Source organism: Puma concolor, chromosome A1 (assembly GCF_028749965.1).
Source record: "Puma concolor isolate L17-30 chromosome A1, mPumCon1.1.hap2, whole genome shotgun sequence".
NCBI lineage: Eukaryota > Metazoa > Chordata > Mammalia > Carnivora > Felidae > Puma > Puma concolor.
Genome location: NC_141667.1, coordinates 93163971 through 93188041, shown reverse-complemented (window position 1 = coordinate 93188041; position 24071 = coordinate 93163971). Strand labels below are relative to the sequence as shown.

General features: G+C 36.6%; 1 protein-coding gene across 2 annotated transcripts in view; it reads right to left on the bottom strand.

Moving 5' to 3' along the window:
* Positions 1 to 24071, bottom strand: part of EDIL3 (EGF like and discoidin domains 3) — a 427380-nt gene that overhangs the window by 189869 nt on the left and 213440 nt on the right. For both annotated transcript variants that reach the window (XM_086697330.1, XM_086697323.1), the window contains one exon: positions 4889 to 5002. In XM_086697330.1, the coding sequence (XP_086553456.1) occupies positions 4889 to 5002 (114 nt within the window). The remainder of the gene's footprint in view (positions 1 to 4888; positions 5003 to 24071) is intronic.

Here is a 24071-nt window from a genome sequence, read left to right as displayed (position 1 = left end):
AGGTAGAGAGACTGAGAAAAGCCTCACTGAGAGGATGTCTTTATGCCAAGACCCAAAGGAAGTATGGGGTATTCATAACATCATAACAGAATATTACAGAAAAGGGGAGATGGGAAAGGAAATGCTGTGGGGCAGGGATGTGCCAGGTGTGTGCCTGGAACAGCTAGGAGGCCAGTGGGGCTGGAAGAGCACATGAAAAAGTGAGAGTCCCACGAGATGTGGTCACAGAGGTGAGCAAATAGGGCAGAGATATAGACAGGGCCTATTGACCTCAGAAAACAGGGAGACTGTAATTTTTTCTCTGTGTGAGATGAGAAGTTGGTGGAAGATTTTGAGCTGCTAGGTGATGCACGTTGACTTTTGCTTTAACAGGTTACCTCTGGCAGTGGAGTTAAGAACAGACAATGTTAAGAAGCACATGCAGAAGGAAGGAAGGACCTCTCCCTAGCAAAATGGTCTAGTGGGAACCTTTTACATCTTTGAAAAATTATTTTTCTGTCACTTCCCTTGCCTTACAATTCTCTTCCCATAAGTAACAACAAATTCCTCCTGGAAGGAGGGAGAGAGAGAAAGAGACAGAGACAGTGTGTGTGCGGGCGTTTCCTGGGATGCTCAGCATGGATTCAGATTCACCTCTTTCCCTTCTCCTTTTTCTTTTCCATACTCTTTCTAAAGTCTGTCAGCTAGCTTCTGCCCCTCTTTACCATTTCATCTGTTTCCATCTCATGTTTCCATTTATTTATATTTCCATTTGTGAAATGAGAGGGGGTAGAGAAATGGGGTGAGATGAAGAAGCAGCAGAATGCATGGTAAGTCCAGGTTTTTGTTCCCTTATGTAGTGCTCTCTCATTAAACAGTCATTTAAACATAATTATTCTTTTCAGATCACAAAGGTATCATAAGCCTTATAAATTCAAAATATACTGAAGAATAAAGATGCAGACACGACTCAACTATAATATGATAAATATCAAGTTACTTATTTCCTTTGTGGGGAAGTTCTGTGCATGGTTTTGATGGATTTTTTTCCTTCTGTTGTGTTTAATTTTAGTGACTTGAAAGACATCACAAACTAAGGATAAGAAATATTTTCCTTTCATGTTTATTGTAAATATATCCCCAGTTTATTGTGTTTATAGTTTACTATTTTTGTACAGATTTTTTTAGTCATTTCTGTTCTTCTGCAATATCTTTCATTACTTATTATTTGGGAGGGTATTGAGAATGATTTCATCTTAAAATATAGCAGAACTTAATTAATCCATCAGTAGATATAAGAAAGTAGTGGAAGGAGTGAAGTAATATGAGTGCAGATACCCAAGAGGAGAGTGAAGGGGGGTTGGATTTGAATATAAGCATGCCAGCATTTCAATACTGTGTCCTCTGTCCCACCCAGCAGTTAGTCTCCATCATTCCCCCTTTCCTCTTCCTCCTGAAATATCTGCAGAAACAAATGGCTTCTCTGCCATAACTGTAGGCATAAGCCGACCCAATGGTACCCCTGAGGTACATGACAGAAGGCTCATAAGAAAGTTTATAAATCTTATTCCAGAGTGGAAGTTGGGAACATTGATTATAATCTCTGTACTGTCAATTCCCAATTTCCTAACCTCGATCATCTTAGGGCTGGCACTGCCTGGAACCTGCAGGTGTTTCTGTGTGCCCTGTAGTGAGTGAATATAGTACGTTCTCAATGTGTAGTACTACATCATCTTTGGGGAAGAATGCACCTTTTTACTCTGGATTTTCTAAAAATTCTAAGAAGCCACACTAAAAAGCAGAGCCATATTCCTATAAACCTAAACAGTAGGGAGATTAACAATCTTTATTTTTATTCTAAACGCTTGCAAAACAATACAATAAAAACACATACACCAATAAGAAAATATTTTATTTATTTTTTAAGTTTACTTATTTATTTTGAGAGAGAGAGTGTGTGTGTGTGAGAGGGGGAGGGGCAGAGAGAGAGGGAGAGGAAGAATCCCAAGCAGGCTCTATGCTGTCAGTGAAGAGCCCGATGTGGGGCTCAAATTCATGAGCTGTGAGAGCATGACCTGAACTGAAATCAAGAGCCAGACACTTAACAGACAGCCATCCAGGCAACCCAGTAAGAACATGTTTTAGAGTGTATCCTAAGTGACTCTTTTTTATCTTTTTTGTTAGGGCACAGAGATGAATAGAGGAAATGTAGAATGTCAGAGCATATGATAGGTTAGAAAATCACTACTGCATTTGTGTTCAAAGAGAAGCCTGAGTTTAAATATAAAGATTATATAGGGGCACATGGGTGGCTCATTCATTTGAGCATCTGACTTTGGCTTAGGCCATGATCTCGGAGCTCGTGAGTTCGAGCTCTGCATTGGGCTCTGTGCTGATAGCTTAGAGCCTGAAGTCTTTGGATTCTGTGTTTCTCTCTCTGCCCTCCCCACCATGCCCCACTTGTGCTCTGTCTCTCTGTCTCTCCCTCAAAAATAAATAAACATTAAAAAATTTTAAAAATACTATATAGATATAAAACTAAATCAAAGAAAACAAAGACTTTTATTAAACATAATAGCAAACACTGATTGGAAGACACTAGATAACAAACTGGTGGCAATTAAGTTCAAAGTCTATTTCAAAATGTCTTTCCATCATCAATCAAGTTTCTTTCTTTTCAAGGGTATTTTTAGATGTGTTGACCTCAGTAAAATCTATGATGGAGGGATAAAATAGGCTTCAGTCATCTAGTTCAAAATAGGCTTTAGTCATCAGTTACAACATCTAGTTCACATCCAGGTCTCCCAGTTTCAATCTATGGGCAACAGACTGTCCAATTGCTCCTTGACTAGCACAGGAGGGCAAGGGCATAAACACACACACACACACACACACACACACACACACACCTTCAAGACCTAGGGCTTTTCTCCCAGGGTGCCTGCAAATTCAGTTATCACTTCTTCTTCAGGTCAGTCATAAAGCTGGTGCATGACTACCTCAGAGAGACACTCATTGCTGGGCATTGTTCCCATGACATGTCCCCTATATGGTTCTCCTTTTAGGAAAATTGAAGGTCCCATCTCCCTATTTGCCCCCCTGGCCAGGCCTTCTATGTGTCAGAGGAGGTCTTATTCTGCCTGGACATGTTCTTAGCCAGGCATTGTTTTAAGCTCTCCCAATGTTCTAGTACTGTCTGGAAGGTGCTTCATTACAGCACCAACTCTCTGTTTTTGCTGCATGAAAATCAAATAGGCATTGACATTAGCTTTTTGCTCTTCGTCAAAGTAGTGAAGTGTTCATTTACAGATACATGGTGGTGGGGGGGGTGGCGCTTTTTAGTACAACTTCCAGTGCTAATTTGGCAGCCACCTGTAAGTCTCATGAACCAAAAGAAAAAAGGATACAGGAGCTGAATCTGGCCAGGCCAAGGACCAATTGAATCTGAATTAAGTTAACTTACAGAGTGGTCAGTTAAATGCTTTATAGAAGGTAGCTAGATTAGTTGACTGGGTGGCCACTACTCTATTTAGTTGTATGACCAACCTGCTTGCTCAGGCTGTCCTTTCCTTCCACTCTTTGATGGCTGAAGGTTCCTGTGTTGATTCACAATTGCCATCTTCCCCAATTATTTTTAAGCTTAGAAAAATTTTGCCCAAATGTATTTCGTTTATATTCAGAATTTCATCATTTAATCAACTTTTTCAGGACAAGGATTATGAGTATTCATAGATCATCATTTTGTTTATATACATAACTCAAATAAGTTCTTCAATAATTCTCCCTGTTTTATTTTATAAAGTATCCTTGTCAAAGAGAAGAGAGGAAAAATGACATGTAAAATTGCTACTCTAACTAAAAAGGAAGGAGTGTATGAGTGTGTGTGTGTGTGTGTGTGTGTGTGTGTGTGGGTGTATGTGTGTGTATGTTCATGTGTAAAAGAGATGGAAGGTGTAGTGTGTTTTCATGTTTATTTCTTTCAACTCTGTCTGAAGAGATATCTTGATTTAGAGGAAAAGACACTGAACTAGGAATCCCAAGCCAAAATTCTACATTCCTTCTAGTCCTGTTTTCGTCACTATCTGCGAGAGCCTGGGCAAACCACATCCCTATGTGTCTCAGTTTCTGCCTCTGAATTCTCATCTCCATCTGCCTTCTGATTTGTATAATGTGATACTCTAACAGTATAATATACATCAAAGCAGTAGCACTATGGAGTTTCTGTAAGGGTCCAACAATGATTAAGTGATATCATTATTGTTCTCATTAGCAGGTATTTGTGTCTGATTCTGGTTTAATCACAATGACTATTATCTTGTTACCACCCTTTCCTAGTTTCTGTTTCTTTGGCGGAAAAAGGGCCACTTTGTGCTTCTTTGTAAACACTTCAAGAAAATCACTGCCCTATCATTTGATCCATCATCACAAGACCCTACTCTCTTAGGCTTCCAAAAAGGCAAATAACCAGTATGTAAAATTCTTACTAATGTGTATGCCAGCTCAACACAAATCCTCCTTTTATTTGTGATAGAGGCTATCAGGTTAGAGCACCCCGAATTGACTGTCTGAAGTAAATTTACTGTCTGAAGTGACCACTCTGGTGGAAATTCAGGTCATACACATACTCAAAAGCCAAAATGGGATTCATAAAAGAGATGCACTTGGATCTCTGCAGAACTGTTGCCTTCCTTTTGGACCACAAAGTGTCAAGTTCTATGCCTAGCATGCACTGAGACCGATCCTGGGGAAGATGCGTATATTAGCAACATTAACAATAACAAATACAAAATGTGCCATTTCAATAAGTTAGGAACTCTGGAAGCAAATGATACTGATTTTGACCCAAATTCCATAATAAATGGAGGCTATGCAAACAACAAGGAAAATGTATACATATATGCATACTTACTGTATTGACAATTTCTTCCCATGAATTCACCTGGGCACTCACAGGAATAGTTAGCAACAAGGTCTGTACATATTCCACCATTTTTGCATGGCTCTGCTTCACATTCATTTATGTCTGAGGAAAAGAGAAAATGAGAATTATTGGTGGAAAAAAACGATTAATTATTGGAAGGATTTAGGCCTTTCAGATAAAACAAAATCTAAGTAATGTTATTACTTTTGTGTGTTTGTGAGTGTGTGTCTATGTGTTGAGTCAATAATAGAAACAGTGCTCAAAATCAACAACTGATTAATAATCAAGTTCAAATGAAATTGATAATCCCAACGAAAGGCCAACAGAACCAGACCATTCTCCAATCCTGAAAATAAATATGAATAGTTTGGGGAAATATTCAGTGTATCCTTAGAATTAAATGGAGCAAATTAACCCTGATAGAGAGATGAATTGGTATCACTTACAAGATCTAGAAACCTTCCCTGCAGCAACAACTGCCAATTAACACTGTCTCATTTCATCTTAATTCATTAAAATTCTAACTGACAGAGATGTTTTAGTTTCTAAATAGTTCGCCTTTGATGAATGCGATGAGAAGCAAATTAGAGTTAATAGCTAAAGCTCGTTACATTAAGCAAAGTATAATAAATGTAAATGATGATCTCTTCCTAATCTCATTCAGGGGTTTCTAAAATTAGGATGACTAAAGGGACTTATACCTTTGGCATACCATTATTATACCTGATGCAAAATCATGAAATATAAAACATTCAGCAAATTATACTAATTTCCATGCTAATTTTGGACAATAGATACAATGAATATGATTTTAAATGAAACAAGAAATAATTCAGTCAAATATCTATCAGTGATAACTTACACATCATTCCCTCTAAGCACGGCACCAGGCTAGGTTCTGTGGGAATTGGAAAGTAGTTGGAGAACATGCAACCACTCCCCATTGCTTTCTCTTTCTATCATCTACTCCTGATGAACTCCTTCTCTGCCCTTGTTCCCACAGCTCCTTACAGACCTGAGTGGGGTTGCCTAGGAATTGTCTATTTATGTGCCTTTCACCCTCTCACCTAGTCAAACTGCCAGCTCTACAGATGTAGACCCTGTCCTGCACTGTTCGTTGTATCTCTGTGAATGCCACACATTATCTGGGAGACCACTGGTACCCCCAAAATGTTTCTTGATAAAATTTCTAAGAAAGGATTAGAAATAGTGGCCCAGACAATTCAAGCAAATTGTTTCAGATGTGTAATGTATCTTTTGATACACTACAATGTACCAAAATGTATTTATTTTTAGGATCTGGGTTTCTACAGTGCTTAAAGCAATATGATCATAAATTACCCTCTCAAGACTGAACAAGAACAACATACCAGAAAACCTCTATTTTGCCTTTTCTTTTTAACTTCTTTTTTCTAAACAATGTCTCCTTTTAGTATCAGTGTTGGTTATGCTCTCATTTTAAGTTTACTGTAAAGTTAGGCCTAAAATTCCTTAGGCAGGTGATGACTTTCTCTGAAAAAGACATCCTTTTTGGTTTCTGGTTAACTGTCAAAGTTTGAGAGTGGAGACAATTCTTAACTGTGTTCAAAGAATCTAGATAATATGAGTAGTTTATGACATCAAATAATAGGATAAAATCAGAATCTGATAATCTTCAAAAATTGTTGTGTGCCATAAAATATAACAACCTCCCTAATATTTGAAAATAAACTCTCCAGAGGAGGAAAGGAAGGAAGGAGAGAAGAGGGGGAGGGAGGAGGGGAAGAAAGGAGGAAGGGAGGAAAGACAGGAAGGGAGAAAGCGGGGAGGAGAGGAAGGGGGGAGGTTGCCATTTATTCCTTATCTGATGGAATATTTAGCTTTTTTATAGTCTTACTGAAAATTTCACAGTCTTGATTTATATTAGACTAACATGAAAAACATTTTCATTACATTGTGAAAGAAGCACAGAAATCACTGTGGTATTTATTTTATTGTTAGCTCAATGTAAGGCAATTGCAGCATCTGGCTACTCGGGAACATGCCTACTATGTCTCTCCTTGCATCATATTGACTACATTTTTTTTTAAAGATGAGAATATGTCAATGGCTAATAAGAAATTAAATCTTCATGTTGGAGAATGAATTGCCTTATTTTATAAAGTCAGATATAACAAGTTATTCTTTTATTTACTTACAGGGAAGAAACTGAGTATTGATGTCTGAAGACCACATAAGGGAAATATAATTTGATCTTGAAGGAAAGGTTTAATTAAGATTAAAGACAGAAAGGGGATGGGAATGTATTTCCAAAAAGGAAACCAGAATGAGTCACAACTTTGAAGAGAAATGTTCATGGTATGATGGTGTATTCAGGAACATGAGTAGCCAGCCTGTCTGGAGCATAGAGTGCAAAGGCGGATGCTGGGGCCCTAAATCTGAAGATGTAGACAGGGGACAGATTATGATGAACTGTGAGTGCCAGTAGAGAGAAATGGCCTTCATCTTTTGGCACTAAAGACTTGGAGCTGGGTGGGAGGGTATCCTCTGTACCCTTGTACTTCAGATAGACCTAGTGAAGCCAAATTTGGGATGGAATTCAGAAATGAATGAAGGCAAGCAGAGTAGAGAGACCCACACAGGATTTCATGCTAATAGGTACACCTCTATTTTAATTCTCAGGTAAGAGGCACTAAGCATTTTGTCATTTTAATGTTGAACTATCCATCATGAGTAAAATCAAACCCATCTCTTGCTGCTTTAAGATGTTAATAGAAGAAAGTTTTCATAGTCAATGACGTTGAGAACTACGAAGAATCATTTTATATGCCTGTAAGGATATGCAGGCACTATTGTTCTTGGCTTCCTTACTTCTTCCAAGTATTTAAACAATAAAAAATACTTAATACATGTGAAAGGTGAATCGAATGGAGACACATCAACGTTTGAACCTTCTAGCTATTTGATCATCAGGCCAGATTTACAACCATCAACAAAGAAAATTATAATTAAGAATATCGGACTCTGAAATAAACAATGGTTACACTTTTATCCAGAGGTTAACATTACGCGGAATAAACTGTAACTGCATTTGCTGAAGTGAAAAACCATACACCGTTTAAAAAAAATTTTTTTTAATGTTTATTTATTTTTGAGAGAGAGAGACAGAGTGCAAGCAGGGGAGGAGCAGAGAGAGAGGGAGACACAGAATCTGAAGCAGGCTCCAGGCTCTGAGCTGTCAGCACAGAGCCCGATGTGGGGCTGGAGACCACAAATCATGGGATCATGACCTAAGTGAAGTTGGATGCTTAACTGAGTGAGAAACCTAGGCACCCCTCTCCATACCCAATTTTTGATACAGAGTGACCTTTTATTATTGGTCCATTTTTTAATTTTTTAAGCTAAAAAACTACCTTAAATCTATTATTTGTAAAAATACAAATGTTACATTAAAGGGGTTACGTATTTTAATACAGTAGGCAAAAAAGTAAGACCTTTCTGTATAGGTACATATCTAATATCAGGGAGACTCAGATAACATATGCAAATTGCATGGAAGCATTTATATATTAGTATAATGCAGGAGTTCTTTTAGCGGTGAAGGCTATTTGCTCTGTGATTAACACTGCAAGCAATCTAAACGGAAACAGACCTCAATTTGAATAAATCATGTTTAATTAAAGACTAGATATAAATGTTCACAGAATATAATGTAATGAAATGAAAATTAAACATCTTTGTAATAAATCACATACGTTTCTCTTTGTCATAGATCAAGACATTATCATTTCCAGAAAAAAAAAAATCCTCATCTATTCCAAATGTAGTGAAATATACTACACTCTTTTATAACTAAGAAAAATTTGACATAGCAGTCCCATACAAAATAGGAATTTCCATATTTGGCCATATTTATAGTTCATTTATAATATTAATAGCTATTATTTTCTGAGGTTTTTATTTCTATGACTGCTTCATGGGAACTGTTTTAAAAAAATAGCCTCATTCAGAATTGGATTTTATAATAAGACACCCAGCTGAGTTCTGATCCCTCATCCTGAAAGCCTAAAACTGCTGCCTACCATCTCCTCTGGCTGAGGACAATAAGAGCTGAACATGGATTTCCAGACCTAAACTCATGATGCTATTGTGTGTGCGTGCTGGAATTAAAAAGCAAGGTAAAGGAAGAAAGGAGAAGAAGACATGAGGGAATAGATAATTGGTCACAATAGAAAACATTTCTTTGAACAAAAAGAAGTACTCTAGAAGGATTCCCAGGTCCTTTGCTCTAATTACACAAATTCATTCCTAAGATACACCTAACTGGCTCTATCATCATTATGTTGCACTTAGCCCGTTTTCATGCAGGCATGTGTGTTGGTAGACAAGCCACTTTGGCTTAGGTTTTTGCTAATAGAAAAAATGCCAACCTATACACACTTTGGAGATTTCACTGTGAGAATCTTCTTCCAGTAATTGACAAATGCATATATTCATAAGATCAGTCTGAGTACTCATGACCTTACACACATCTGCATCCTGAGAAGTGTTCAGTTACTCCTAGCCTTTTTCTCTGGATGTTTTTCAGACCCATCATTGTGCAAACTATAGTCCTAAAACCCATGATATTGACTTTGGAGTGGTAGGTAGGTTGTCAAAGAATTTTTGAGAATCAAGATTTTATTTGTTAGTTCATTTATTTGAGACTTCAAAAAACAATGGCTTCTCTGGGCATAATTTCTTGTCACAGAAACCATGTTGCTTCTTTTCAGGTAATTATATTTAAATATTCAGTAATTCCATTCTTCATAATAGACTCAACCAGCTGGCCAAAAATGAAATGGAGATTTCTGGAGTCTAGTTCCCTTGAGCTTCCTCTGGAGACTTTTAAAATTACTTGATTAACCAACTAATTAATTAATTAGTTCCAAATGGTCTCACATTTTTAATACATAGATTAAGAGAGATAACAGGTAGCAGTCCAGGGCCATCAGTGTTCCAGTTCATCCTTGAGTTTACCCAGAATCCTCAGGTAGATGCCATCTGGCCCCAGTAGTGCCGCTGCATTTACTTGCCAACATGGCTTAGAATGTTGTGAATACTGACCACCATTTAGATCAGGACAACCAATCCTTCTCAGGATGAGATCCATCTAACCTCTTGAATGGACACAAAGATAACTTAATTCAATCATGAAATTATCTCCTTTTCATCTCTATGTATATCCAGACCCATGATCGTCAAAAAGGAACAATTAAATTTCAGGCCGGGCATCCTTGTTTTCATATATTAAAAGGGCACCATGATAAAGTCCTTAATTTTTTCTTTGCAGAGACTGAAAGCCCTTGGGCTGTCTCTTCTCCTGCAATGTTGTTATTGACTGTTAATTAGCCAGCAGAGCCTATTTTCAAGAGCCTGCTATTTTTGATCCTAACAACCCCTCTTCCCTGGGCCCCCCATTAGCTATCAAATAATTTTCGTACCTCTTATGAGTGGCTGACTTTTAAAATTTGACCTTTTATTTGTTTTTCTTATCTAAAGCTTATGGCTTTGCAATTTCTCTTTTAAGCCTAATAAATTACGATGAAAATCTAGAAATTCCGTTCTCCCACTCAGATATTGAATTAAATTATCATGATCAGAATTATCTACAAAATTTCCCACTCCTTTCTGGGACTAGTTCTGTATATTTTTATGTGCTTGAGCTCCCTTTGGATTTTTCCTTCTGCTATTTCAATGTAATTCATTTTAAAGTAGCAAGTTAAAAACTGAATTCTTTAATCAGAACATATCACAAATCTTTTTGTAATAACATATTTATAACTTTCACTTACCAAGACAAGAATGTAAAAAAAACAACAACAAGCAAACCCAAATCATACTCAAATCATACTCAAGACATACTTATCCCTCACCACTTATTAACACAGATCAGCCTACTTCTTTGGGGTAGAGGGGTTCTATCAAGGAAAATGAAGTTACCAGTGCTTGTTTTAAAAGCTAGAACTTCTATGTTATTTTTTAAACATTTTTTTTGTAATTTGAGAGAAAGAGAGGAGGGAGAGAGAGAGAGAGAGAGAACCAGCCAGCAGGGGAGAGGGGCAGTGTGAGAGAGAGAGAATCTCAAGCAGGCTCCACGCTCAGTGCAGAGCCCAATAAGGGACTCTGCCCCACCATCCTGGGATCATGAGGCGAACTGAAATCAAAAGTTGGATGCTCAACCAACTGAGCCAGGCAGGTGTCCCCAAAGCTAGGACTTTTAAAACATAACAATGCAAAGGCCCTACACCAGAGATTCTGATTTAAGTGGACTTGGGTGAAATGAAGTGAATAATACTGTTTGTACAGGAGTCCAGATGAGTCTAAAGGTAGCTAGAGTTAACAAACATCAGGTAGAACCTCTGCCCATTCATCTATACATCCTTAGTTCTTTGCTATGTGCTAAGAATGCAAAGATTAATATATCGTGGTCCATTACTTTCGCAGGGCTCTTACAGTACAGTACTTACTCAAAGAAATAACCAGTTATGCTGCAAAGTGACAAACATTCTAACAAGAGAATGAATGCACAGTTTCTCAAAAAAACTTCAAATATCAATAACTAAACCAGTCTAGCAGACTACAGAATGTTGAGTTTTAGAAGAGGAGTCTAGCTGACTGGAGAGAATGCTTCTGGGTTATCTACTCTGTAAAGTCATTTTTCTAAATTAATACACATCTCATTATTCTAAAGATCTGAGATTGACTGGTCATGGTCTAGTTCTTTGCTCCTAGTATAGAGTCATATATTTCCTAGTTTTTTTACTTTTATTATAGTATGTTATCATATATATACACATATATATTTCATATTTATAATGTTTTATCCAGAATTAACCACTCTGTTTTGTCACCTGCATTTCAAATTTATTCACTTGCAGCTTTCTCTAGTTTTAGTCATCAACACTGATGATCAGCTATGTTGGATTTTTTCTAGAGTGAGTAATCAAACACTCATTACTAGCTAAGATGAGATTTATGTTGGAAGCATAGCTATGACTCATATGCTTAACCACTCATTCACTCACTCACTCATTAAAATTTTGATGGGCACCTTCCATGAATCAAGCCCTAAAATGTGTAATGTTGGATACATCAGTGAATGGGGGTCAGTTCCTACTCTAAGAGATCTCACCTTCTGTAATTCTATTTGGGAGAGAGGCAATAAAATAGTGAAATACGTGTCCTACACCACTTCACACAAAAGGTACTGCGATCATAGAACAGGCAGTGGATCTGCCTGGAGGAAATATGGAAAATTACTTACAGAAGGTAAGATTTGGTTAGTGCTTAAAGGATTGGCAGGAATTTTTTAGTAGGAAGGAATATAAAAGAACACAATGTTTTCAGGAAGAACTGAGCACTTTTAAATGTCTAGATATGCACAGGAACGATATGTGTGGGGCTCCTAGGGGGGGAAGTTACTAGGTAGTATGGGCCAGATTTTTATGGCCCTATAAATCAGGTTAAGGAGTCTGAACTTTATAGTCCTTGGATACTGGGGAGTTAATAGAGTATTGAAGAATGTGAAAGGGGGCATGGGATCTTTATTTTAGAAAGCTCATTCACATACTCTAGAATTTCATTACTGGGAACATTTTGGAAAAATAATTCAAAATGTCAGAAGGGAATTTTATGCTGACTCCATATTACTCAGACCACATAACATGCTGGCTACAGCCATGTATGTTTAAACATTTAGTTTGGTTTGAAACTAAACACACAGATTTCCTAATATTTAGGGTTGCCAGACTTGGCTGCAAACATACAAGATGCCTATGTAATATCTGGCTCATGCTTAAAAAAAAAAAGTTTATCTGAAATTCAAATGTAGCATCCTGTATTTTATCTGGGAATCCTACTTAAATTGCCAAATAGAATGTGATTTCTCCATATTTTCTTTCTTTCCTTTTATAGAAGCACTTTAATTTTCAGCATATGGTCATGCTTTTCATTTTGTACATTCAGCAGACCTCAAGGAAAACTACCTGCAGTGGAAAATTATTATTGACAAATGAGTCTTCCTCAGGCTTTTGCTATCGCTAAAATTCATTGCTTGCTTTCTGCAAACTGTTTCATAATCTTTAGAGTTTAGAGTTACCTCTATGTAAGCTTCAGTACTACATATACAGACAAATAGCACTTCAGGGTGACAGTAATAAGTATTTCCACTTATTTGTATATTGCTTACTATGTGCCAAATATTTGTTGAAGCATTTTATGTATAACATGACACCCTGTGAGCTAGTAACCATGAACATAATGAGGAAATGGAGACATTAAAAATGTAAATAACTTGCCCAGGGTCACACAGGTGGTAAAACTGAGATTAAAACCCAGAAAGTGTGTCTCAAGAATCCATGTTATTCACCAACATGCTTCAGCTCCACTAGCAAATATTAGTATTCCCTCTTCACCATCACTTCACCATCACTTGCCTTTGGGTTCTACTCTATGTGCTAAGGACAGATATAGAATAAAATATAATTCTCAACCACTAAATGTTTGTAATGTCCTAGTAATATTAGCATCAGTGCTCTAGGTCAAAGAATCCAATCCTAAAGCCTCAGTTAGAAATACATTTTCCTGCCAATTCCTTTATTTCTCTTAGTAATTTTTCTCAAAATCTTAAGTGATTTGGGTTTAATGGACATTTGTTCTAATTATATTCCTGTTTACTGAGAAATTGATTTCTTTGGATTCTACATTCTTTTATACATGCCTTTTAACTTTACATTCATATGAAGGAAATGTATATGCTTTAGCCTTTTCTTTATAGAGGGCATCGATATATTTTCTACCTGTACAATTATTTTTTTTTTCAGGGGTGATAATACACATTCCTTTAAAATCTTTATTTGAAAGAATGCATACATACAGAAAAGCACACAAAACAATAAATAAATAAATAAATAAATAAATAAATAAATAAATAAAGTTAATAAAGTTAAATGAATTATTGTTATGAGACAACCTGTGTAACAAGCACAAAGGCCGAGCACAAAAACACCGCTAGTACTCTAAAAGTGTTCACAGGCCCCTTCCAGATTTCCTCCAGCCTCACAAAGGTAATTGATCTCCTGCTTATTAAGGCAATCATAGACTCACTCTTTGTGTGGTTTATAATTTTACTACTTAACTATGCATTCCTATAAGAGGACCATTTATTCCTGTCTATATTTGAACTTTATAGTAAAAAAAAAAAATCTTTCAGTGTGTGTTCTTCTGTTTGTGGTTTCATTCACAATGTTGTTGCAGGTGACTGCAGTGAATTTATTTTCATTGCTTTACAATATTTCACAGTGAAATGTATCACAAGGCACTTTCCCTTTCTACTGCCTATGGCATTTATGCTGTAGCTGGGAATAAAAGCATCAGGGAACATGCTTGTACATGTCTCTGGATGCAGAAGTATACTGAATTTGGGGGGAAGGGTACACCTAGTAGAGAAACGACAGAGTCATTTGTTTTTTAAATGCCAATCTGGTTTTTAAAATGGTTGCACTCCTATCAGCAGTTTAATCCATAACATTTTTGGCGATACAAACTGTGTGAAACTTGCAGGTAACCACTTATTCCACTTCACATACAAGTTATAAGTAGAAAGGCTTAACACCAATATATCCCTGTAAGATATATTTCTAACAAGAGAGGCTTTTAAGGGAACAAATTAGAACTCTCAATTCACTGGGTTGAATTATTTTTCCCTTCAACGACTGCAACTTGTTTAGAAAAGTTAAGACAGTAACTTAGGCTAAAAATAATGAACCACTGAAGGCATGTCAACCACTGAAGGCATGTCAACCACTGAAGGCATGTCAACCACTGAAGGCATGTCAACAATGCCACATTGAAATAACTGGTACTGCTATGCAGTTAAATTTTGTATATACAGAAAAATAATTTCACTTAATTCTAGAATTAATTTCTTAAAAATAACTCTATAAATCAACTCTCACCTACAGATACATGTAGACCAGATAATAAAATAAGAATACTTCCTGCTCCTACATTTTAACATCTTTGAAATTTTATGTTATAGGTGTAATTAAAAATCTGTCAAAAGTGATGAATTCTGTTATACTTCTAAAGCTACTTGAGGATTACATGAGGTAACTTGTGGGGGAAAATTCTTATAAATTTAAGGACTGTAAAAAGAATTATCTACATTTTTATAATATGGACTAATCTGTATATGTATTCTTCTATAGAATGTTTCTTGGTCATGTTGCTGAATGAAAATGTATGAACATCTAAAAAAATGTATTTTCAACATTTATTTATTTTTGAGAGGAAGAAAGAGACAGGTGTGAGCAGATGAGGGTCAAAGAGAGAGGGAAACACAGAATCCAAAGTAGGTTCCAGGTTCTGAGTGGTCAGCATGGAGCCCGACATGGGGCTCGAACTCTCAAACTGTGAGATCATGACCTGAGCTGAAGTCGGATGCTTAACTGACTGAGCCACCCAGGCACCCCTAGGTACATTTTTTAAAATGTTGATTTATTTTTGAGAGACAGAGAAACAGAGCACGAGTGGGGAAGGGGCAGAGAGAAAGGGAGACACAGAATGTGAAGTAGGCTCCAGGCTCTGAGCTGTCAGCACAGAGCCCAACACGGGGCTTGAACTCATGAACCATGAGCTCATGACCTGGGCTGAAGTCAGACCCTTAATGGACTGAGCCACCCAGTTGCCCCCATTTTTAATGAGAATTCTGTACACAGATATTTCTACTTCTGGGATTATCATCAGAGTAAATAAAAGGGTAGGATTTTATAAATAAATAAATTTCATAAATATTCTACAGAAGAGCAGCCCTGCCTTGGAGCGGCGTGAAAGACAGTATTTATCCACATAATTGCAAAGCCCATGGAAATTTTGATCCACTGAATGGCATAATTCAACAGATACTGTTAATATTAATTCTTTGTAAAATGGAGACATTCGCTATTTTTTTTAAATGAGAACATTAGCTCTATACATTTTGACTGACAGATCACTAAGAACTGGAGCTGATAGACTTAAATTATGGCCGGTAAATATAGCAAACGCTCTTTTTGAAATTTCATTTCAGTTCTAATCAAGGTGCAAGAATTGAGTGGCTGTATTTCCAAGTCCACAATCTCATCTACGTAATTCTACGAGGTTTCCTGGATTCCTGGCAGACCTGGAGGCAAGAGAACATCTGCCACACTCAAGACCACCATCGAAAACTCAGCTTCCAGCCACCAACTCACTACTACATGCCAGAAAAGCAATGCCCATGAGCCATTACTTTTGATATTTTATTTTTTCTCCCAAATTCATTGTTAAGTATGCCAATTTGGCATCTTTTTATTTTATTTTTTCCATTAACAGTGATAACTTTGGGATTCAAGAGAACTTGAGTTTCTGGCCAAGACATAGTCTGGATATGCCCTTCTGCCTGAAACAACCAAAAAAAGTAAAACAGACAAAACATATGAGACAACAGTTTTGAAGACACTGGACATTAGGAAAGAAGCGACAATCATAAACCAGGTGAGTCCTACAGTTGTTCAGGTTTACTGCCTTGAGAAAGATTCACACCATGGCATAGAAAGGACAGTCCAGGTACATCCTTGCCAAACCTCTGAGATAAAAAGAAGGAGCTGGGAGGAAGGAAACAGAGAGAACTCACAGGGATCTGCAGAGCACCCGCTCAGGAATTCAGCAGACTGTGGATCACCTCATGCAAGTAAAAAAAAAAAAAAAAAAAACACTAAGGAAAGAACCATCTGGATGCACCAGAGGGTGTAACGCTTGGAGCTCATATCAGGTTAGGAAAAGTGCCTGATCCCTCAGTAAAAAATAAACTAATTCACGGGGTGTTGGGCACAGGACCCAGAAGAAACTTTCCTCGGTGGTGGGAAATAATTAGCCTAGACTAAAAACCTCACTGGTCCTGTCTAACAAACCTTGTGAGCAAGACCCAGAAAGACCAAACTGTTTTCAAGTAACTTGTCTTTATAAGAGAACAAAGCTCAAGAAATTATGAAGGAATACAGAATATCTAATACCCAACAAGGTAAAATTCACGTTTGATATACATTCCAGATTAATAAGCATGCATAAAAGCAGGAAACACAGATTTAGAATTAGCAGAAAATGCCATTAAAACAGCTATTATGACTGTATTCCATATATTGAAAATGTTAGAGACATGGAAAATACAAAAAGAGACCCAAACTGAACTTCTAGAGATGAAAACCACAATGTGTGAGAGGAAAACTACACTAGGAGGAAATAAAGCAGCTTAGACATTGTAGCAGAAAAGATGAGTGAATGTTAAGACAAAAACCACACAGCATAAAACATACAGAGAGAAGAAAAAAACTGGACATCAGTACGTATCTATATATGCAGCCTAAAAGAGATGTGAATGAAGTCTGTGGAGTGGGAGGCAAAGAAAATATTTGGATAACAGCCCTACGTTTTCCAAATATGATAAAACTATACCCACAGATCCAGGCAGCTCCACAAATCCCAAGGATCAGGAGCATGAAGAAACATCACAAAGACACATCACTATTACAGATGTAAAAAAATAATTCTGTAGAGAAATTTAGTTTTTTCAATAGATGATGCTGGAACAACAACAAACCAGGAATTTAGATCCACGTCTCAGGCCATATACAAACATTAATCAAAAATGGACTATAGACCTTAAAGTAAAATCTGGAACTAAAAAACATATATATACACACACATGTGTGTGTATACACATATACATACACATGAAAATCTTTGGGGATTCAGTTTAGGCAAATATCTCCTAGATATACAACATCAAAAGCACGAGTCATAAAAATTGAGAAATTATACTTTAAAATTATAAACTCTTGCTCTTCAAAGTTAATTTTAAGAGAATAAAAAGTAAGCCAGAGATCAAAAAAATATACTTCCAAATCAAATATCTGATATTTGGAATATCTAAAGATTTCTCAAAAGTCAATAATAAAACAAGTGACTCAAAAAAAAAGTAAATAAAACCCTAGTAAAAAGATTTGAACATTCTCTTCACAAAGGGTATATACCTAAGAATGGAGAACAAACATAAGAAAATGTGTTCAACAGCATTTATTATTAGATAATTTTAAATTAAACTAAAAATATATTACCACATAACCATTACATTGGCTTAAATTAAATAGACTCACCATACCAAGTGTTGGGGAGGATGTGGAAGAATTGAACTCAGACCAGTGAAAAACAATACAATCGGTTTGGAAAATAGTTTAAGAGTTTCTCAAATACTTAAACATATATCTGTCATATGATCCAGCCATTCCACTCCTCGGTATTTATCCAAGAGAAATGACAACTTATGTCCATTCAAAGAGTTGTATGAATGTACATAGCACCTTTATTTTGTACTAGCCCCAAACCGGAAACAACCCAAATGCCCATAAATTAGAGAATGGGTAAATAAATTGTGAGATATTTGTACAAATTTAGTACCACTCAGAAAGGAAAGAGAATGATCTATCGGGGTGCCTGGGTAGCTCAGTCAGATAAGCATCTGACTCTTGATTTCGGCTCAGGTCATGATCTCATGGTGGTGAGATGGAAACCCATGTTGGGTTCCATGCTAAGCATGGACTTGTTTGGGATTTTCTTTTCCTCTCTCTACCCCTCCCCGCTTGTTCTCTCATTCTGTTTCAAAATAAATAAATAATCTTTAAAAAACTAAAGAGAATGAACTATTGATACAAACAATAACATGGAGGGACTTCAAAATAATTATGTGGAGTGAAAGAAACCAGACAAAGACCAAGGATTTTCTGTTTCAATTTATATAAATTTCTATAAATGCAAACTTATTTATAGATAAAAAGCAGATTAGTAGTTGTATAACTAAAAGGGACAGATGGGAGGGACTACAATGGGGTAGAAGGAAACTTCTGAGGGTGATGAAAATGTTCAGTATCTTAATTAACATGATAGTTTCATAGGTGCATATATATGTCACAATGTACCATTTTGTGCATTTAAAAATGTTTTTAACATTTCTTTGTTTTTGAGAGAGACAGACAGAGTGCGAGTGGGGGAGGGAGAGAAAGAAAAGGAGACACAGAATCTGAAGCAGGCATCAGGCTCCGTGACCAGGTGGGGCTCAAACTCACGAACTGTGAGATCATGACCTGAGCTGAAGTCAGACGCTTAACTGACTGAGCCCCCCGGGCACCCCAAAATATGTGTATTTTATTGTATGGTAGTTATATCTCAACAAAGATATTAAATAAAGTCATCATGTCAAGGTTCTTTTCATAACTCACTTATTTATCAACTGTGAACTTAGAACTACACACACACACACACACACACACACACACACACACACACAATCTAACACACATACAGTGCATCACAGTAACCAGCCCACAAAATTAATGAGGGACATCAGCCTTCTCATCAAATTCACATCAGAAAGGGTTTTTTTTTTATACTTCTACCTCAAAGTGAGAACTATGTAGCCCAAATGAAATGAGGCAGGCCTTATTGAAAAGACGGAGTAGTTTAATAAAACATACTAATAGAAGGAGCTGTATTCATAAAAATGACAAAAATACTAATTTTTTCACAGCAGTTTACCTCCTGCTTTGCAGGTTATTTTCATCACTCAAGGAAGGCTTTGCAGGAAGTCTTAAATGAAGATGAATGAGAAAAAAGTCATATAACTGCAAGATTTTCTACTGCTCATATATTTTTGGTTTGAGATTGCATTTACTTCTGATGTGGTTGACTGTAAGAAATCAGAAGATTATTAAACTATAACTGGGGTTACCCGTGCCTCTCCTAATAGTTCTTATTTCCCAGAAATTTTTCTGAGGTAAGTTCATAAAATATATTGATGTGTATGTTTCCTGCACTTTTATGATCTATTTAAGAGGCTGTAATTTTCATGTAGGAACTATGAAATAATTTTCTCTAGTTCTCTTTGCTCCTATATGAGAGGTAGGACTTTAAAAACAAATATACGCGTGTATGTGTGTGTGTGTGTGTGTGCGTGTGTGTGTGTGTGTGTGTGTGTGTGTGTATGTACATATATATATATAATAAATATATTTGAGAGATTTATTATTAATTTATCTTAATATGTACTAAGATGGAAATCTCAATTCCATTAATTACTATTTTACATTGTAAAAGTAAGCCTTCAGGGCAACAATTTCCATCATCTCCAATGAACCTGATTAAAATAACTGGCCATTTCTGTAACAAGTGCTCTAACAAACGGTCCTGTTCTGTCAGAGAGGAATGGGTCTGATTAGAAACTGCATTGCTGGGGCGCCTGGGTGGCGCAGTCGGTTAGGCGTCCGACTTCGGCCAGGTCACGATCTCCCGGTCCGTGAGTTCGAGCCCCACGTCGGGCTCTGTCTGGGCTGATGGCTCAGAGCCTGGAGCCTGTTTCCGATTCTGTGTCTCCCTCTCTCTCTGCCCCTCCCCCGTTCATACTCTGTCTCTCTCTGTCCCAAAAATAAATAAACGTTAAAAAAAAAAAAAAAAGAAAGAAACTGCATTGCTGTGTTATGCTGTTATAAGATTAATGCAGAAAAAAAGTTTAGTTCCTTTTAATAAAATCCAATGACTTGTGAATTGGACTAAATATCAGTAAATAGTAAGCATAACGGTAACTCCACTTAATTTGGTTGTTTAATTTGGCCCTGAGTATAATTATTTGAGTTTATGCAGCAACTTACTTCCCTACACTCATTAAATCTCCTTCTCCTGTGTTTCTAAAGGATAAAGGAAGGCTTATGTAGGTTCAATTAAAAGGGTGATAGAGTTATCCTCAAAAGTGATATTAATATTTTCCCAGAGTATAATCCATCCACAAGGTACTGCAATATTTAAAACATTTTGTTACATCATGCACAGGTAGAGAACAACTAAGATCTATGATGATCTACTTTAGTGAATATACAAATATATTTTTGTAATATGTAGAGCTTTTTATAGGTACTGCCTCTAAACTATAATAAATTCCTATGTTAAATCGCCTATGTGAAAGCAGTGGAGGGGCAGAGAGACAGGGAGATATAGAATCTGAAGTTATAGTAATTCCACATAGTTAAATACGATTGGCACCTTATTTTTACCTACTTGCTATGTATATATAATATATGCATATATAAACTTATATATATAAATTATGTGGATGTACAATTTTTTAGTCCAGGGCTACTGTATTCTTTATCAATAGACAATTCATTATACAAGTGAGAAAATGATCTCTAAAAGCTACATCCTCTTACTTATTCTCCATGCCCTCCTCAAATGTGTTAGTTATATCATTTATTTTAGTTCTTTTTTTTTTTAAGTTTACTTACTTAGTTTTGAGACAGAGACAACGTGAGCAGAGGAGGAGCAGAGAGAGAGGGAGAGAGAGAATCTCAAGCAGCCTCCGGAGAGCCTGACACGGGCTCAAACTCACAAAACCATGAGATCATGGCCTGAGCTGAAACCAAGAGTTGGATGGTTAACTGACTGAGCCACCCAGGTGCCCCTATTTTAGTTCTTCTATTGGTTACCTATTCAACCTTAACCAATATATTTAAACCTGCCATTTGTTCATAAGCTTTAGACATTAAAACTCCGTATTGCCCTTCAAGCCTCCTGTCTGCCTTTACAGTCTTACAATTTTTTTTCACTATAACATTTTTCTTATGTTTTTTTCAACACATTCTGTTCTATTGTGGTAAATATGTCAGTCAGAGGAAGCTACAATTTTGCTTCTTTAAGGGTAACATGTTACTTCTCTTAGGGGTTTGGGGATTTTCTCTACAATCATATTTCACTAGAATTTGTCTGGATGCATGTTGCTTTTTAATCATTGTGTTGGTACTCATCAATTTATTGCAATATGAGGAGTCATTTGTTATTGCCTCCAATTTCTTCATTTTCTCTAGAACCAAAAAATTAGTCCTATGCTAAATTTCTTAATTGATTCTCCATGTTTGTTAAACATATATCTCATGTTTTCATTTGTTTATATTTTAATCTAAATTTTGAAAGATTTCTCTGATTTTATTCTCCTGCTACAATAAAAAAATCTTTCCAATCATATTTCCCATATCCAGGAACTCTTCTTCAAAGTGACATAGTCTTATTTTATGAAAATAAATTTTCTTTGCTTTTAATTAAGATGTTTTAAAGTTTTAAAAAGTTTTTTAATGTTTTTTTTTTTCTTGAGAGAGAGAGAGAGAGAGAGAGAGAATGAGCAGGGGGGAAGGGGCAGAGAGAGAGGGAGACACAGAATGTGAAGCAGGCTCCAGGCTCTGAGCTGTCAGCACAGAGCCCAACGTGAGGCTTAAACCCATGAACCATGAGATCATGATCTGAGCTGAAGTCAGATGCTTAACCAACTGAGCCATCCACATGCCTATACTTGAAATGTTTTAAAAAGGTCTTTCTGTCTCATGAATCATATTTGTGTCTTCCTGTATCAGTTATTCTATGTATTAATTTTGGGTCTCCTGTTTTGTGTTATTTACTTCAAATGACTACTGGTCTTTGATTATCTACTTACATGAATGAAAAGGCTATAGTGATTAATATACTATTAACTAAGGTATATATAGTTTCTTCAGTTTATTCATAAGTTTATTTTCACTAATAGTCTTCTCTCCTGCATGCAAGGACTGACTTTAAGCTCCAAGTATGTGGAACGTAGGCAGGGAGCAGGTAGCAAGGATAACTCTATTTGCAAAATGAGAAGGGTTTTATTAAGTGATGCCTACTTCCAAATTAGCCCTCCCCCACTTCTTTTTTTTTTTAAATTTTTTTTTTCAACGTTTATTTATTTTTGGGACAGAGAGAGACAGAGCATGAACGGGCGAAGGGCAGAGAGAGAGGGAGACACAGAATCGGAAACAGGCTCCAGGCTCTGAGCCATCAGCCCAGAGCCTGACGCGGGGCTCGAACTCATGGACCACGAGATCGTGACCTGGCTGAAGTCGGACGCTTAACCGACTGCGCCACCCAGGCGCCCCTGCCCTCCCCCACTTCTTAAAAAAATAACTCTTCACATTTTTAGACAGCAGTCTATCAGCTGTAGCCTTGGAAATCATGTTTTGTACACTGGGGGTATAAAAAAGTGAAGAGGTGAGAAACTGGAGTCACTGGTGTAAAGAAAGTTCTGAATTAACTAACTTGATTTCTGTCCACTCATTTCTCTGTACCAGGTGACTCCAGCTGACTCCTACCCTGGACCTTTCCACTAGAAGTACAGCCTTTACCTCAATTTCAGACTTTTCCAGGTCAGAGATGTAGGTTCTTTGTCCCCTTCTCTGTCAACACAATTTCTTCGTATATTCCTTCATCTAGAAGTGTCAAAAAATCACTGGGGTGCCAATAGTCTTTTCTCAAGATTTTTAGACTATTAAAAATGATTCCTTTTTATTTAATTTTTGCTGTCACTTCAATAAGATTTGAAAATAAAACTATGGTAAATATGTATATTCACTTTGCTATCTTGAAAGGCTAAATTTAAATTATATACACACACATGTTAATTAGTTAGTTAGAAACATAGAAAACATAGAAACATAGAAACAAAAAGGAGACAATCCATCCATTAGGGTATCCTTTTTCCCAATTTAACTAAAATGTTCATTGTTTACTCCAAGGTTGGTAATGAAGAAGCTTTTTAAGCATTTTGAAACCAACCTTCTACCGTCATCCCTTGACTTAAAGATGGCCCTCTGGGGAGGGTGGCAGCCCCAAACAGAAAATAATTTCTTCTGACTGCTCAGTAAAGTTACAGAAGAGCATATTCCCTGAGAGAGCAATAAACTCAGTCCCAGAGATTGTTTAGGAAAGCTTCAGGAGAAGTTATTCTTTTTTAAAATCTAGCATCCACTAGACAAAACCTTTCTTCAACATATATTCATTTGAGACACCAGACCAGAGTACCATCGACACATGTCATACAGACAGAAAGAGAAAAGAAGTTAAACACACTTGGGCTTTCCCCTCCAAGTACCATCATTATCAAACATTTTATGCCAGAAGTTAACCAGATCCATAATTTTTTATGTAATTCTTCTCAGCAGAAAAAAGAAGAACAGGTACTTAATAAAGTTCTGAAGATATTTCCTTCGCCAGTCTGATTCTATTAAAAAGCTGAGGAGTA